The sequence below is a fragment of the Cucumis melo genome, chromosome 3 (assembly GCF_025177605.1).
Source record: "Cucumis melo cultivar AY chromosome 3, USDA_Cmelo_AY_1.0, whole genome shotgun sequence".
NCBI classification, from domain to species: domain Eukaryota; kingdom Viridiplantae; phylum Streptophyta; class Magnoliopsida; order Cucurbitales; family Cucurbitaceae; genus Cucumis; species Cucumis melo.
Window position 1 is genome coordinate 2,172,743 of NC_066859.1, and position 16,626 is coordinate 2,189,368.

General features: G+C 35.5%; 3 protein-coding genes across 4 annotated transcripts; all 3 read right to left on the reverse strand.

Annotated features, from left to right (window-relative positions):
* Window positions 1-2,750: 2,750 nt before the first annotated feature.
* Window positions 2,751-6,602, reverse strand: LOC103485507 (plant UBX domain-containing protein 1). Of its 2 annotated transcripts, XM_051081935.1 has the most exons (8): window positions 6,511-6,602; window positions 6,306-6,364; window positions 5,685-5,781; window positions 5,492-5,563; window positions 5,051-5,118; window positions 4,791-4,920; window positions 4,579-4,683; window positions 2,751-3,192 (listed from the first exon to the last, which is right to left on the reverse strand). In XM_051081935.1, the coding sequence occupies exons 2-8, from the start codon at window positions 6,324-6,326 to the stop codon at window positions 2,990-2,992; spliced, it is 696 nt and encodes a 231-aa protein (XP_050937892.1). In that variant the 5' UTR covers window positions 6,327-6,364; window positions 6,511-6,602; the 3' UTR covers window positions 2,751-2,989. The 2 variants fall into 2 exon arrangements, with proteins under 2 accessions (XP_050937892.1, XP_008441372.1); XM_008443150.3 differs by having other exon boundaries at window positions 6,306-6,579.
* An 860-nt stretch (window positions 6,603-7,462) lies between these two features.
* Window positions 7,463-10,275, reverse strand: LOC103485508 (glyceraldehyde-3-phosphate dehydrogenase). The gene is made up of 11 exons (XM_008443151.3): window positions 10,087-10,275; window positions 9,869-9,969; window positions 9,462-9,577; window positions 9,236-9,335; window positions 8,905-9,051; window positions 8,758-8,818; window positions 8,590-8,687; window positions 8,248-8,390; window positions 8,063-8,146; window positions 7,870-7,959; window positions 7,463-7,760 (listed from the first exon to the last, which is right to left on the reverse strand). The coding sequence occupies exons 1-11, from the start codon at window positions 10,112-10,114 to the stop codon at window positions 7,715-7,717; spliced, it is 1,014 nt and encodes a 337-aa protein (XP_008441373.1). The 5' UTR covers window positions 10,115-10,275; the 3' UTR covers window positions 7,463-7,714.
* A 4,537-nt stretch (window positions 10,276-14,812) lies between these two features.
* LOC127148593 (uncharacterized) lies at window positions 14,813-15,724 on the reverse strand. The gene has a single exon (XM_051082677.1). The coding sequence runs from the start codon at window positions 15,722-15,724 to the stop codon at window positions 14,813-14,815; it is 912 nt and encodes a 303-aa protein (XP_050938634.1).
* Between the last annotated feature and the right edge of the window lie 902 nt (window positions 15,725-16,626).

A 16,626-nucleotide genomic window follows, 5' to 3' on the forward strand; every position in this document is an offset into this window, starting at 1 on the left:
ATTTGAAATCAAGGAAAGAACAAAAATGAGAACATAATTAAATGCGAAAACAATAGAAAAGATAGTAGGATTGAAAACTGTCGAAACGAAATGAGTTTAGTATTATTGTAATTCAGACTCAAAATGTTCCGTCTAAAGTCTGAAAATGTTCCATCCAAATGTAGATTTTAGATTATATTACATTGCCTTATAGTTTTGTTACGATCTAACAAATAGTTTTTTTTATATGGTTTAGGCCTAATTTAATTAATTAAGAACTTTCTTTTTTCATAAAATTCTCAGTATTCTTTTCCATTTTTCTTTTTTCTTTTTTTCTTTTTGATGTTATGAACTTTGAGTGAAGTAGGTTCAACAATCTAATCTGAGCTGAATTGATTCATATAAATGCTAAGTGCAAACTTTCAAATTTTCATTGTTTTTATCTCATTTGGCCAATTTTTAGTTTGAACATTGGAATAACTTTTGTATTATTAAATTGGAACTCAACTTTTTTATTTTTTTTATAATTTAGATGAACACAAACATAGCTCAACAGTTTACAACTTTATCGTATATGATTTTATTTATTTAAGAAGCTGCCAATGCCATATAAGGTATATATTTCTAATTATTATAGGTCCCATTAATAAGTATATTTCTAATCCTTTTGTTCTCAATTTTAAAACTTTTCATTCTTTACAATGGTTTAAAACTTTCATTCAAATTTCAAAAACAAAAATAAATTTTTAAAACTTTTTTTTTCTTTTTAAATTTGGTTCGGTTTTTTTAAAAGCATCGGTAGAAATAAAATGAAACAGTGCTTATGGGTTTTTATTTTTCCAAAAACTAAAAACCCAAAACAAAATGATTACCAATTCCTTGATACTTTTGCAACAACTCTTCTTAAAAGATATTTTGCAATAACTTTACCTTTCGATATATTAACATTCTAAAATATATTTAATGATGGATTACAACCAGCGGCAGATCCAGAAATTTTATATAGAGGGCACTATATGATAAATACACTAAAAAATATTAAAGAAAATATTACTAGCTTCAAATATTAATTAATTTAATACGTATTACAATTGTCCATGATAAGTTTATTATCTAACTTATCCGATAAATTTTTCTCAATATAAGCTATAGACAATTATTCATCTATTGATCTCCCATTCAATTGCGCAGTCAAGTCTTCATTATATTCATAAAAAAAATGTTCAACAGTAGCTGTTGCAACCAGTAAAATCAATATCAATGTAAGCAACTGATAAACTAATAAGTAGACCTTATCTTCTTTTGTAACGACCATTTTCACTGCAAAATCACCAATGTTTTTTAGTTCAACAAACTTTGAACGAATATCAATAATATAATTTTGAAATTGATCCTCAAACATAAAGAATTCAATAGCTGAAAAGTCTCTTGGATAAAACTGAACAAGTCGATTAAGTTTTTGTCTATCAAAAGACAGGCCATACACATAAGCAATTCAATACTTGTTTGAAACTATTATTTAGCATAGAAGACTTCAAATAATGATGCAAATTTGTAATTGGTTGAGATTTTCGACTTTTTGGTCCTCGATGACTATTGCATCCCAAGCACCTGACTCTCTCATTGCTTGCAATACCTTTGGAATAATTGATATTTGGAATAAAACCTATTTTGTCAAAATAATTGCAATATGCAAGATTCAAACGCTTAACTTGGTGTTGATGAAGTGGGTTACCACTACACCAAAACCAAACTTTAACAAACATAAAACATTAATATTGTAATTTAGGACTTCAAAATTAGTATTAAAATACAAAACCAATAATGTGAGGGTGAGACGCGTGTCTCGATAGTCCCTTAAAAAATTTGTGTTTGATAATAACTCAATAGATAAGACATCATTTATAAATGAATGGTTGGATACCATAATTAATTAGAATTCATGTTTTTATGGGATTTTGCCTACACCTTTCTCGTTTGAGCATCTAAGGGCAACTTCAAAACATCAAATATGTGATGTGAATTCAACTTTTTTTTTTTTTTAAATGGTTTAACAATCTAACACAATGTGTGAGTTCAAACTTTTTGGTTCACAGGCTAACATCAAAATAATGTCAGCTCAACTATTCAGGAATGTGGAATTGACTAACAAAAACTTAAATAATTAAACCAGTTAGTTGATCGTAAGATTAGTTGTCTACATATAGACTTTTATATTTCTGTTTTCTTAAATTATTGTATTTGCTGATGTCCCTTTCTCCTTAGATTATCTGTTGGATCTTAACACTTGTAAAAAAACAAAATGGATGATTTCAAAAGGCTTGTATGAAGAATACAAAGAGTATAAAAGTTTTAAGTCAGTGAGCTGAATTTTGTTTTTTCCTTTTTTCTTTTTCAACTGCTCCCTAAAATAAGATCTCAAAAAGATTAGTATATGTACAAAACACCCCCTTTTGAAAGAAGGGCAACACTTGTGATTGTAATAAAGATGTTATTTCTTCGTAAACAATATTTGACTGCTAGCTAAGCTATAATGACAAATCTATTTTACTTGCTTACTTTAATAAGACCATTTTCGGGGACGAAGAGATGTCAAATTTTCTTTCCAAAAAGAATGCATAAGAAATTAATACAGATGACACAATAACTTGATCTACACAGCCTAATAGTTTTAATCATAAATTGAAATGATAAAACACCCAAAAATGGAGGATCTAAACAACTATTTGCAACTCAAAAGAAAAAAAAAAAAAAACAAAAAAGAATAAAGGTTGAAGAAAAACCATTATCATCATTGAAGAAGGCAAGTTCAAACAAACAGACAAGAAGAAGAAAAGAAAAAAAACCAACTCTACAACTTTATCACCTTACAACTCCTTTCAACCAAACACAATTTCTGAAGTATTTCTCTGTCCACTCTCATCTTGACTCAGGCCTAGAACTGGCTTCTCTACCAGTGCCCCATCAAAGCTGGTTTGCAGTAGAGTTTACAAAATATGAGCAGTAGTCTTTACATTTTCAGCCACTTGGGTTTGATAGCTTTCTTATCAGTAGGCTTGGTTTCTTTGACAACAGGAGTAGGGGCAGGAAGAGAGGGTGCTGTTTCGGGCTCTGCAACAGCCAAAGTAGATTCCTCTTCTTCGCTCACGATTTCAAGACCTTTTAACGACATGACATCTTCGTTAAGGTAAGAGACCGAACCCACTGATTCACCTGAGATCAATGTAACAATTCTGAGAATTAGTTGCATCATGGTTCAAAGCAATCTCAAGGTTCAAACGAAAAATGGAATCGCAACTAAAAGATATTAAGAATCAAAAGGCAGAAATTCAGTTTTTGCGAGAACAAAAGTTTATCACTATACTTTTTCTTGTTCCTTTATTTTCCCTTTTGTTTTAAAATCTAGACAATAATGAAGCCCAAATATGGGAAATTCATTCCCCAAGACTTCTATAATTGATTTCTCAAGCAAACTGTGTCCAAAACTTTATGAAATATTGATATTGCCCTTAGCACAAAAAAAAAAAAAACAATTACAATTGAAATTAGTAACATATTTAAAAGTTCAATACCAGCTTGATTCTTATCTCTCATTCACGTAAGTGAAAAAGAGAGTTCATCGTTGAAAAATTAATCATAATCTCATGCCAACCAGATTTATATTGTTGGTTTTACTTGTTTTTAAGCCAATTCATATAAAGAAAACAGGTCCATATTTTGAAGTCCATCCAGAGATTGATTTCTATTTAACGGAAAATCCAGACAAATTAAAAATAGCATTAATGCTGAAGAAATATGACAAATAATTTAAGAGAAGCAAAAAGAGACAAGAAACCAAATTATGTAAGCATTAGGAGATACTATGACCATTTTTTTGGATAAGAATGAAGCACTACGACCATGACTAACTGAGTAAAGTATGTCAAATGTCAAGTAGAAATTATTGTATTACGAATCATGCTGCCTTAGGAAAATCAAGAGCTTTCAGATAGTCTCCTAAACTGAAAGTTGTCAGTGGAAAGAAGTAAAAGAATGATACCCTCCACGACAATTAGGATACACATACCTTCTATAATTGTCCATCAATTTTACAAGGGTGCAGTTGGCCCCCAGCTGGGTTGGGTTGGGTGGGTAAAAAAATTCATCCACCCCTTGGTTCACCAATAATTAAAGAGGTTTATTACTTCGTTATTCACATTAACTCACGTTTCTCACCTTGTTATTCATTCTCTTGATTACTCCCCTCCTATAATAATTACCAACTCAACTATGCATGCCAAACCCCCCCTAAGTGACTACTATTCTCTCTTATCTGTCCCACTGATAGGTGTCACATTTATCCTTAATTGCCTTTACGCAATCATCCACTGTCGCCTTTTCTCACATCTACCATAAGTAAAATGTGAGGGTGGAGTCCTAATGAACTATATAAAGGACTAGAAATAGACAGGACAAGAATGAGAACTCAAGCATCCAAGTTGATATCATGTTGAATACCACAGTATAATATCTAATTTTGAAAATTAAAGCTCATATAGTTACTTAGAAGGTCAAGACATATAAACTTCAGATAAGCATGGTGAATGTTGCTTTCCAAACCTTCAGGTAGATCGTATGAAAAGTAGACGATTGCACCAGGAACAAACCCAGCAGAATAAAAATCCTGCGTCAAGTCTTTTATCTGTTTCTTGGGAGGTGTGGTATCTGCAATGTTAGGTAACGATGAATCAACTCTTAAGAAACTTCATGAACACTTCAAAGCAACAACAGAAAGAAGGTATATCAGATTATTCCAAGCTCTTATAACATACATATATAAAATGGCAGTTCTGGTTGAGCAACTACTTTGGTAAGAAGATCAACTAAGGTCTGCATTGTTTCAGATGGATGAAACGTTGCCTCTAAAGTGTGGTTATCAGGAAAGCGAACTCGTACACTGACCTGCAGCACAATGGTCAGGCTCAGTCCTAAAAAATGGTATTAGAAGAGGCAATCTGCTAGTATAGTAATATTATTGAAAGAAACTTCAAGATTATAGAGTAGAAGTTTAGCTAAAACATTTTTGTAGCACCTTCGTTATCTTTGACCTACGAGCTGCCTCTTCTGCCTCTCTCAACTTTCGTGTTTTTAAATATTTATCTGCTAGGATGGAAACATAGTGCTTTACTGTGTGTGTGAAAGATATCATTGTTAACAGTAATAGTGTAGCCTACATAAACATTTGAATGCATTGCTAAAGAATGTCAACTTGCCAAGTACTATCCATATTCATATAAACCATAGGGAATTTTGGAGTTAAAAGTGACATAATAAGTTGAATAGACTTCTGTCAATAAAAATAAAGATCACCCAGAAATGATTGAAATAACATGTTTCAAGAAACCTATTAAGCACAAAAAAATGCTTCTCCTAAAGGATAATGCCAGCCATAATGGAAATAACGTTAGGATCCTAAAGGAATTGTGTGTTCCAATTACCACTGCTAGCTCAAGTAATGAAATAACTAATTTACCATCCTTTTTGGTTGCTAACACTCGATAATAGTCTTCCGCTGTAAATTCATAAAAACCATCTGGCTCTTCTCCTAAAAAGAACAAAGGCATATAGAATGAGTTAGTTGCAAGAATGTTCTAAATTACAGGATCCATTTAGCTGTAATCTAGGTCTAGGCCAATCCAGAAATGCAAACTTAAATTCATTTGTACCAGCGTTGGGTAATTCCTCTGTTGATGAAGACGGTGGCATTGTCTCAAATACGCGGATCTCTCGTCCATATTTTTCTTTCACGCTCAATAACTTGGCCTAACCCCAAAATTCGACGTAAGTGGGAATAAGAAAGAGTAAGCATTTCATACCAAAAGCAGCTAATATCATTCAAATAGTCCAAGTTTGCATCACCCATACAAACTTCCACCAGAAATCACCATATAGAAAACAAAAATCATAGTTTTCGACAAGATAAAGAGAGTGTACACCTAATAACTCAAGTAGGTTGCCCTGTAAACTCTGAAACATGAGCATGATCTTCTCCTTCCCCAAGATAAAGAAATCACAATTGACCAAACAAGGAAAACCGAGTTAAGAAATTTGAAAAAGGGTCGATATGTCCATAATCAGAAAGTACAAAAGAAAGACATAAACCCAGTTCAATAGAAAGCCAAAAATACCAATCTAAAGAATACCCAGAATACCAAATACCAATCTGAAGAGAATACCCAGAATCCAAATCAGCAATATCAAATGACAATCAACGAAGTGAAAGAAACTGGAAAAGGATAAAGAGAAATGTAAGTTTTGGGGTATTGATGAGGAATTGGGGAAAAAACCTTAGATGATTGGTCAGCCATGGAGTTGATGGTGTGGGAAAACCTCCTTCTCTTGAGTGCTAGAGAGTAAGAATCATCACAAACCATGAGCAAAGAAAGAAAGCGAAGTTGGGAAGGGAAGAAGAAATGGGAATTTGATATATATAAATAATTGCCTTTTTTTTTTTTTTTTTTTTCTTGCGAATTTTTCACTTCCGTTTCTTACTGGTAGGGGAATCAGAATTGCTTGCTGGCCATGGCCGCCCCCTTCCGCAAGTTATCTATCATCTGGGCCGCCCCAAGTTGCCCGCACCGTAAGAGAATTTGGGTTATTAACATTTATGGCCCTCATAGATAGTTAAATTGTCTTAAATACCCTTCAAACAAATTGTGGGAAATTTTGGCCAAATTTGAAAATTAGAAAAAGAAAAAAAAATCTATTATCTATTAAATTTAAAAAGATAAGAATCTATTCGTGAAAATTTGTCAAACCTCCCCCCCCCCTCCCCCCCATCATTATTAGCCATTGGGATTCATTTTCAGTCAATTAGCTTAACATTAGTAGGTGTGTGTCGAATCCTACCCCCTAACTGTACTAAACAAGAAAGAATTAAAAAGAAAAAGGTGATTCATTTTCTTGTTAGCTTGTCGAAGGTTTCATTGTTATACGCTCCTTAAATATATAGCATTTTTTCTTTTACTCAAAATATTAGAATCAAATCTTAACTATGTAACTACTTTCCAGAATGTTCGTGAGTTTTTTCTTAATAAAAGAATTGAAATTCCAACCTCTTTAAGATTAAACTATATATGTCAATACCACTAACTAAGCTTTAATTGTGGTTAAAATGTTACAAAATTTATATTCTTATGAAATTTGTGTGTGGTCAAATATTCGTTATTGATAATTTCCATTAATTACTCAGTTAATTTTGCAAATAAAATTAGAGTTAGTTCCTAAGGTTCAATATTTAGGGATCCATCACAACTAAACAAAAGATTAGAAATCTTTTAAAAAAAATAACCTAACCAAACCAAAACTTCCTTGTTCTGATTATTCATGATTTTTATTCCTAATAAGACCAATTTGAGAAGAAATTTTTAACTAACAATGAATTTATGTCGCATAATTACTGATTTAATGAAAGGGTAAATAAAATCCAAGGAGAGGAAGGAAGTGCCAAATTATAATTTGAAATTGAAAAAACAGGGTTTCAAAATTATTCCCTGAAAAAAGAAAATGGGAGGGTACAAATTACAAAGTGTTCCAACAAAAAATTCATCCAAAAACCTAATAATGATCCTCCAATTATTCAAACTCAACGCTAACATAAAAGCTCCCTGCTCTTAATGACAGGACCTAATAATTGAGCAACTCCACAAAATCCAAAGCCTTCCCCCTCCCTTTAGAACGAACTCTTAGACAACGTTTACTGAACAGAGTTAATGTGACGGATCAGGTCGATCACACGTGAACTGCAAAACAATAAAAATACAAATCAAATTCAAACTCTTGATTCTCCAAATCCAATTGATCTTCATAAAAAGCAACGCCTACAACAACAGAATTAAGATAGTTTCTTACCTGTATCCCCACTCGTTGTCGTACCAAGAGACGATCTTCACGAAGTTGTCGTTCAAAGCAATGCCAGCCTTCGCATCAAAAATGCTTGACCTGTGAAAATAACAATGACAAATCATTAAAACAAAGTTCATATCATCTTCGTAATAATAACTATGCGAGTTTATTGTCTAATCTTGTTTAACTCTCTACAGACCTGCAGTCACCAACAAAGTCGGTTGACACAACATCGTCTTCGGTGTACCCAAGAATTCCCTTCAGCTTGCCTTCTGATTCTTCCCTGTTAACCAAACAACAATTCCATTTCAGCATACAGGGACAATTCTACCAATGATTACTTTTACATTACTGGAAGATATTTGCAAATTCGTGAATCCTTACTTGATGGCAGCCTTAATATCTTCATAAGTGGCCTTCTTTTCAAGCCTGACGGTAAGGTCAACAACGGAGACATCGACCGTGGGAACACGGAATGACATTCCTGTCAACTTTCCGTTTAGAGCAGGCAACACTTTACCTACAGCCTACACATTCAAAAGAAAACCAATGAGCTTAGTTAAATTGTTGAATACATGAACGAAGTCCTAGTTGGAATCAGCTAATAATCAAGATATTGCAACTATCCATTCCAAAGTTTTTTAAATCAGGGAAATATTTGTCACAAACAATAACTGAATGAATATACAATATGTCAAGAGTAGTACTAAATCCAGGAAAATCTACCTTGGCAGCACCAGTGCTGCTGGGAATGATGTTGAAGGAAGCGGCTCTTCCACCTCTCCAGTCCTTCATTGATGGTCCATCAACAGTCTTCTGGGTTGCTGCATAAGTGAAACGGTAAGCAACTGTTTAATATATTAAAGCAGGATATTGGTACAGGATAATTCATACCAGTGATTGAGTGGACAGTCGTCATGAGACCCTCAACAATTCCAAATCTATCATTGATAACCTAAAACAGAAAGTTGGGTTAACTACTGCAAAGGTCAAATTATGAAGCTAAATGAATTATCCTATAATTAAGAAACATAAAAAAACCTTGGCCAAGGGAGCAAGACAGTTGGTAGTGCAACTGGCATTGGACACAATGTTGAGATCTGACTTGTACTCCTTCTCATTAACACCAACAACAAACATCGGGGCATCCTTGCTTGGTGCAGAGATGATAACCTTCTTTGCACCACCCTGAAAAATTATCAGAGAATCATTAGACGAAAATGCAGCATAACAACCTAAACAAGATTCTTAAAAATAGGAATCGCCCATTTTCATTATAAAATAATAATCAACAATTCAAAAACGTTATATTAAATAGAGTTTACATCTACCAAATGAGAATGTAAAAGCGTATTGACCAATTCCAACAAACCTTCAAATGAGCAGCAGCTTTGTCCTTGTCAGTGAATACTCCAGTGGATTCAACAACATAGTCAGCTCCAACCTCCCCCCATGGGATCTCCTCCGGATTCCTAATGAATCAAGTCAAATGCTCAATAAAAACTTAAACAGGGGTGTGTTCAACTTCGAAAATATTGAAAAAATAAGACACATGGTTAAACAAATATCAAAATAGTAGAAGAAATGTATTAAAATACCTAGTACCGAAAACGGTGACTGATTTCTCCCCAAAGAGAAGAGTCTTGCTATCTTTCACCTTGATATCGTGGTGTTTCCACTGACCGTGTACACTATCATACTTGAACATGTAGGTCTGTCGTAGACAAGGGTAAAATTAAATTTTGGAAAACCATTAAAAATCGCAACACTTTCATTCTAGCAACAATGGGTATGCAATTACTCAATTAACATGACTCTAAAGAAACAAGAGAAACAAAATCAGAACATCTAAATCAAGATGAATTCAATCCGTACCAATACGTAGAGAGGTTTAGGGTTCAACGACAACAACAATCGTAGAAGATGATCAAATTACATTCAGATCTAAATTATGAATGAGCATGCGCACGAAGATAGAGATCTAAAATCAGATCCGTAAATTTACCATGTAATCGGTGGTGATAAAGGGATCATTAACAGCAACGAGTTCGATATCCTCGCTCTGCAAGGCGACTCTAGCAACAAGGCGACCGATCCTTCCAAATCCTTAAAGAGAAGGAAAAATGCAGAAAACATAAAAGATGAAGATGGAGAAAGGTGAAAAGGGAAAAGAAAAGGGGAAGAAAAACGCACAAAAGAAAGAAGAAGAAGAGAAAAGAATACCATTGATCCCGATCTTAACTTTGCCCATGATTGTGAGAAGAAAAGGAGGAACAAAGGGATGAAGAGAAAGAGATGGGGGAGAAAGTTAGGTGAGTGAATAGGAATGAGTGAAGTGTTAAGGGTGGAAATGAGGAATATATAGGGAGGGGAGGGGAGGGGTGAACGGGGAGTTGTAACCTAAGGAGTTGGAAAAAGCGGAAAAAAGAAAATGGAAAAAAGAAAAAAAAAAAAAAAAAAGTGGCGGATTTGTCGATGAAATTGAATGGGTGGGGCCCCCGGGAGCCACAAATACCATCGGAGATTCGGTGAGAGAGAGAGAGACTCTTTTTTCTTTTTTTTTTAAGCAATTTGCAAATTAATTGCTCTTTTTATGTTCTTATTTGAACCCTCAACGAAAAAATTTCTTGAATTGAATCCCCAAATTTATGATCTGTCTTATAATTCGACCCTCCACCTTCATACATTAACAATGAATTAGAATTTGAGTTGAAAACTAATAGTTTTTTCTTTGAAAGTGTAACCGTAATCATAACTCAAACTCAAACTATAACCGTCTCGGTAAATTTATATCATAAATTTCTACTCGCATTTTATATCAACTATCATTGGACATTTCAATTAATATGTTATTGCTTTGGTTGACTAGTTTTATTAAAGACAAAATGGGAAAGATTGTTACTTCTTTGGTTGGCTAATTTTATTAAAGGCAAAGTTTGAGCATCATTCTAGACAACATGTCAAAGACATTGGTAATAGCATTGTGAGCATCGTGCTGCATCTTCAACAAAAATATTCTTTCCATATATGAAAGAATACATTGGTAATGGCATCATCTTCAACAAAAATATTCTTTTCATATATGAACGAATGTTTTGCAGATTTCGTGGATCTCATTCTCAAGCCATCTCGGCTGGCCTTTTTCTTTTGCAAAGAATATTTATTCTCTCCTAAATTAATATTTTCAAAACTAGCTATATTTATATTGCGTTCTCATTCATTTTTAAGGTTAGTCACCTTATGAGAAAAGTATGGGTTGAACAAGAAATTTTGGTCAATTAAATCGTGTCACGTCATCACAGCAAAATTGTGATTATTATAATTTGATTGAATTTGGGTAGTTAAGTTTTCTCATATCCAATCCAATTCAAACCCCTAATGAAAAATTGGGCCAAAGAAATTATGGACTCGAGCCCATCAAATAAGTGGGCTCGAGTTCGAGCCTACCAAGCAAATGAGCCCAAAATCAAGTTGCCAAGCAAATGGGCCCAAGTCCAAGCCCAACAAGCAAATAGGCTCAAGCGCACCTAAAGCCCATGGAAATTCTTTATAAAAAGAGACATTTCCATTCATCATCTTCCGAAAAATTGAAGACTTGAAAGATCAAACTTTTCTAGAATTCCAAAAGATTTAAGCTTAAATCGACTTGCAACTACAACTTCCTGAAGATCGAAAATCAAGAAGTTCTAAGTTTAATTTGTATCTGAGGGAATGAATCAAAGGAAAAAATACTAGAGATTGTATCTACAACACCATATAAATCAATACAAATTCAATTCCACGAATTATATTTCTCTAGAAATCTCATGTGAATAGTTTGGCACACCCGGTGGGACCGTCTCTACCTTTCATCTCTTTCTCTTTTTTGCAAAAAACATCTGAATAAATTATGACGTCAAAAGGCAACACTTCCAAAGCTTTAAGCGACATCTATAAGCGGTCAAATACTCGTAGTCGCTCAAGGGAGACTCAATCATATGAGGATATGCATATGCCACCCTTTGAGGTCGCAAAAAATGCTTGTGAACAATTATCAAAGCCACCAAAAAGTGGAATTATATTCAAAGAAAATCTTCTGATTAACCAACATAATTCATCATCTGAACACTCAAGTGAGGAAATGTCTTACCCAAATATAATGTCAGTTATGGTGGCTGGCGTGGATACAAGTGAAGATAAAATGTCAGAGCTTGAAAAGAAGATCAACATGCTCATGAAGGCCATTGAAGTGAAGGACTATGAAATTGCATCTCTCAAGAATCACATCGAGAGTCGTGATGCTACTGAATCAAGTCACACACATACTGCCAAGAATGCTGGCAAAGGGAAGGCAATTATACAAGAAAGTCAACCACAAAATTCGACCTCAATTGCATCGTTGTCTATTCAGCAGTTGCAGGAAATGATAGCAAACTCCATCAAAACTTAATACGATGGACCTGCTTAAACTTTCTTTTGGTACTCCAAGCCATATACGATGAGAATCGAAAATCTGAGAATGTCGAACGGATACCAGCCTCCCAAGTTCCAACAGTTTGATAGAAAAGGCAACCCAAAACAATATGTTGCTCCCTTCATCGAAACATGTGAAACTGCTTGTACGCAAAGAGATTTATTGGTCAAACAGTTCATCCAAACTGTCAAAGGAAATGCCTTTGACTGGTACACCAATCTTAAACCCGAATCCATTGATAGTTGGGAGCAGGTTGAGAGGGACTTTCTCAACCGCTTCTACAATACTCGGCGTATCATCAGTGTGATGGAGCTTACAAACACAAGACAACAAAAGGGAGAGCCACTCATCGACTATATAAATCAATAGAGAGCTTTGAGTCTTGACTGTAAGGATCGACTCACCGAACTGTCTGCAATGGAGATGTGTACCCAAGGCATGCATTGGAAACTTCTTTGTATTTTGCAAGGAATAAAACCTCGCACGTTTGAAGAGTTGGCGACTCGTGCCAATAATATGGAATTGAGTATCGCCAATAGAGCAGCAAAATATTTGTTGGTTTAAAAAATGAGAAGTGACAAGAATGAAATTGATGACACTGAAAAGATCGCAAATAGTGTCATAAAAGAGTTTACGGTTGTTTATGCATGCAACTTCTTTGAAATATTTCCCTAAAAGAAAAGAAATAAAAATAGAAAGAAAGCATGATTGCGACAAAAAGCGACAACCAACTCTAAAAGAAAGACAGAAAAAAAATTTATCCATTTCCTGACTCTAATGTTACAGACATGTTAGAGCAGCTGCTAGAGAACCAACTTATTCAACTGCCAGAATGAAAACGACCAGAACAAGTGGAAAAAGTAGATGATCCTAACTACTGCAAGTATCATCGGGTCATTAGTCACCCTGTTGAAACGTGTTTCGAGTTGAAGGAGCTGATTCTAAAGTTGGCTTATGAAAAGAAGATCGAGCTGGATATTGATAAAGTAGCTTAGACGAATCATGTTGCGGTTGAGATGACTTCAAGTGTTCCACCATCAACACAGTTTTATGATCAAAGAAAAAGCTTGATTCAATTTGGGACTTTCGAACCTATACTTGTTCGATTCCAACAAAAGATCATGATGACGGACTCCCAAAAAAAAGAAGAGCATGTTAAGGATGATGATGAAGGATGGATAGTCGTGGCTCGTCGAAAAGAGAGACAACCAAATTACATTTAAAAGAAATCATCATTCCATCAAAAACATGCAAAAGAAAGCATCTCCCATAAAAATAAGGGAAGAAGGAACAAGAAGATGTGGAAGCCTAAGCATACCAAAGGAAAAGACGAGGACTTCCTCCAACCTCAATGGTCGATCATTTTGACAGAATTCCTCCCAAGAAGCCTCCTTGAGAATCATCCAAAAGAAATAGTAAAAGTCACTACATGTCATGTTGTCAGCATAGTAGAAGTTGACAACAATTATGCATCTTCTAAAGAAGTCGACAATTCAAATGAAATTAAGCAAAGAACTTCAGTCTTTGATCGTATCAAGCCTTCAACTACTCAATCTTCAATCTTTCAAAGATTGAGTATGACCACGAAAGAAGAAGAAAATCAATGTCAAACGTCTACTTCCACTCAAACTTCAGCTTTCAAAAGGCTAAGTATCTCCACATCGAGAAAGATTGACCTTCAACATCTGCTTTTGATCGTCTAAAGATGACAAACGATCAATATCAAAGATAGATGAAAATTACTTTGAAGGCAAAACCATTTCATGAAGACAACAATGACAATATGATTCATAGTCGTGTCCCATCACGCATGAAGAGGAAGTTGTTTGTTAACATAAATACAGAAGATTCCTTGACCGTAAAGCTAAGACTCATTATATTCATCGGTCCTACAAACAATGGAGATGAACAAATCCTTGAGAAAAATAAGCGTTGCTAAATCTGCATCACTTTTTATGGTACTCCTAGCCCACAAGAGATCGTATAAAAGGTGAATGACAAAAAAAAATTGAACTAGTTATGACTTGATCTGTATGTTATAAAAAGGGTACATAGGTGCTTAAATTTTACTTTAAGTTCAGTCGCACGCCAAAAAAAAAATTGCTTCATTGTGATCTCATAGTAAAGAATAGGTAAACAATAAAAAATGATTCAAGAGCAATCATACCAGAATAAAAAAAAATTTCATTATCGTTCAACAAAAATATCTTGCGTTTACAATAATTGCAATGAAAAAAAAAAAGAATTGGGGCGAATGGGGCAAAGTCAAAGCTTCCACTTGAAGTTCTTAAATTCTTCACATGTATCCTCCATACTCTTATGAATCGTAGTTAGAGCCTTGATGGCTTCTTCGGTGATAGTAGAGATGTTTAATTGTCTAAACTCTTAAGGTAGCTAGCTTCGTTTTCCTCAAGAAATTTCATCGTTGCTTCTTCAAGTTCAAGTTCAAAGACTTTAAATTTCATCGGTGCAAGTGCGACGCTGCAGAGGCGGTCATCATCGCCTTCTGATACGCTGCAGAGGCGGCCTCCTGATACGCGCTGCAGAGGCGGCCTCCTGATACGCGCTGCAGAGGCGGCCTCCTGATACGCGCTGCAGAGGCGGCCTCCTGATACGCGCTGCAGAGGCGGCCTCCTGATACGCGCTGCAGAGGCGGCCTCCTGATACGCGCTGCAGAGGCGGCCTCCTGATACGCGCTGCAGAGGCGGCCTCCTGATACGCGCTGCAGAGGCGGCCTCCTGATACGCGCTGCAGAGGCGGCCTCCTGATACGCGCTGCAGAGGCGGCCTCCTGATACGCGCTGCAGAGGCGGCCTCCTGATACGCGCTGCAGAGGCGGCCTCCTGATACGCGCTGCAGAGGCGGCCATCATCGCCTTCTGCGAGGCGGCCATCATCGCCTTCTGCGAGGCGGCCATCATCGCCTTCTGCGAGGCGGCCATCATCGCCTTCTGCGAGGCGGCCATCATCGCCTTCTGCGAGGCGGCCATCATCGCCTTCTGCGAGGCGGCCATCATCGCCTTCTGCGAGGCGGCCATCATCGCCTTCTGCGAGGCGGCCATCATCGCCTTCTGCCAGGCGGCCATCATCGCCTTCTGCCAGGCGGCCATCATCGCCTTCTGCCAGGCGGCCATCATCGCCTTCTGCGAGGCGGCCATCATCGCCTTCTGCGAGGCGGCCATCATCGCCTTCTGCGAGGCGGCCATCATCGCCTTCTGCCAGGCGGCCATCATCGCCTTCTGCGAGGCGGCCATCATCGCCTTCTGCCAGGCGGCCATCATCGCCTTCTGCCAGGCGGCCATCATTTTTAGATCATCATTTCCATCATCTTCATCTTCAATGTGGTTGGAGTCGATAGAATCATCATCTTTGTCTTTCATGCGGTTCAAGTCGATAGGATCATATTCCATGTGTTGCAGCTAATACATTAGTGTAGTCTCGCTTCTCCATCTTCAATCAAGCTTGGTGAGCTCCATCTTCAAATTTGTTCGATTGATGTGCTCTATCTTCAAATTTGTTCGAGCACTACATCTTCAAACTCTTAAAAAATTTCAACAAAAAAAAAGGTTAGACAAAATAGTACAGAGAAAAGAAAACTTTTTTTAAAAAAAACTAAAGAATTTGTGTAAATAAAAAAATTATTGAGAAAAAAAAAATAAAAAACGAAAAGAAAAACAAAAACAAAAAAAAGGGGAAAAAAGAAAAAAAAAGACACGAAAAGAAGAAAGGAAAAATTTAAAAAGAAAAAAGAAAAAAGAAAAGAAAAGAAACTAAAAAAACAGAAGAAAATAAAAGAAAAATGTAAAAATAAGAGGAAAGAAAGGAAAAAAGTTTTCTTTAAAAAAAAAATTGTCATTTTTTTTTCTCCTACCATCTTGTCAACGGCCCCATCTCTCTCCATCTTTCTATTCCTCTCTTCTTTCTTTTTCTGTTTTCTCCCATTTTTTTTCTTTCTCTCTCCATATTTTCTTGGAGCCATTCAAAAAAAAAAAAAAAGAAAGTTGGACCGAGACGCTTGCTCCAACTCCAAATGGATGAAGCAAATTAGATTTTCTTCTCTCCCAAATATGAAGCAAAATGAAAAAAATTGGAAGACTAAAACACATGAAAAAAATAGAGGAGATGAGAATTTGTTTTGTTTCCAAATTTCTTTCCTATTTATAAAGTATAAAAGATTGCAAATCAAATCTATAGCATTGTCAACAAACACAGGTAGTTTAGATTGATTAGTATTATACATAACCTTCTCTTCTCTATTCTGTTTCTTTATTTAAAAAAATCTCCTCTATTCTGTTTCTTTATTTTTTAAAAA

Bases quoted from the DNA above. Each gene is read 5' to 3' on its own strand.
- LOC127148593 (XM_051082677.1), bottom strand. From the start codon at position 15,724: ATGGAATATGATCCTATCGACTTGAACCGCATGAAAGACAAAGATGAT.
- LOC103485508 (XM_008443151.3), bottom strand. From the start codon at position 10,114: ATGGGCAAAGTTAAGATCGGGATCAATG. The intron at 9,970-10,086 runs GTATTCTTTTCT...CTTCTCTTTAAG, and splicing joins AGTTAAGATCGGGATCAATG to GATTTGGAAGGATCGGTCGC. The intron at 7,960-8,062 runs GTCTGTAGAGAG...TTATTTTCACAG, and splicing joins GACTTTGTTGGTGACTGCAG to GTCAAGCATTTTTGATGCGA.
- LOC103485507 (XM_008443150.3), bottom strand. From the start codon at position 6,392: ATGGTTTGTGATGATTCTTACTCTCTAGCACTCAAGAGAAGGAGGTTT. The intron at 4,921-5,050 runs GTGCTACAAAAA...ATTGTGCTGCAG, and splicing joins GTAGGTCAAAGATAACGAAG to GTCAGTGTACGAGTTCGCTT. The intron at 3,193-4,578 runs GTTTGGAAAGCA...CATTGATCTCAG, and splicing joins TTCATACGATCTACCTGAAG to GTGAATCAGTGGGTTCGGTC.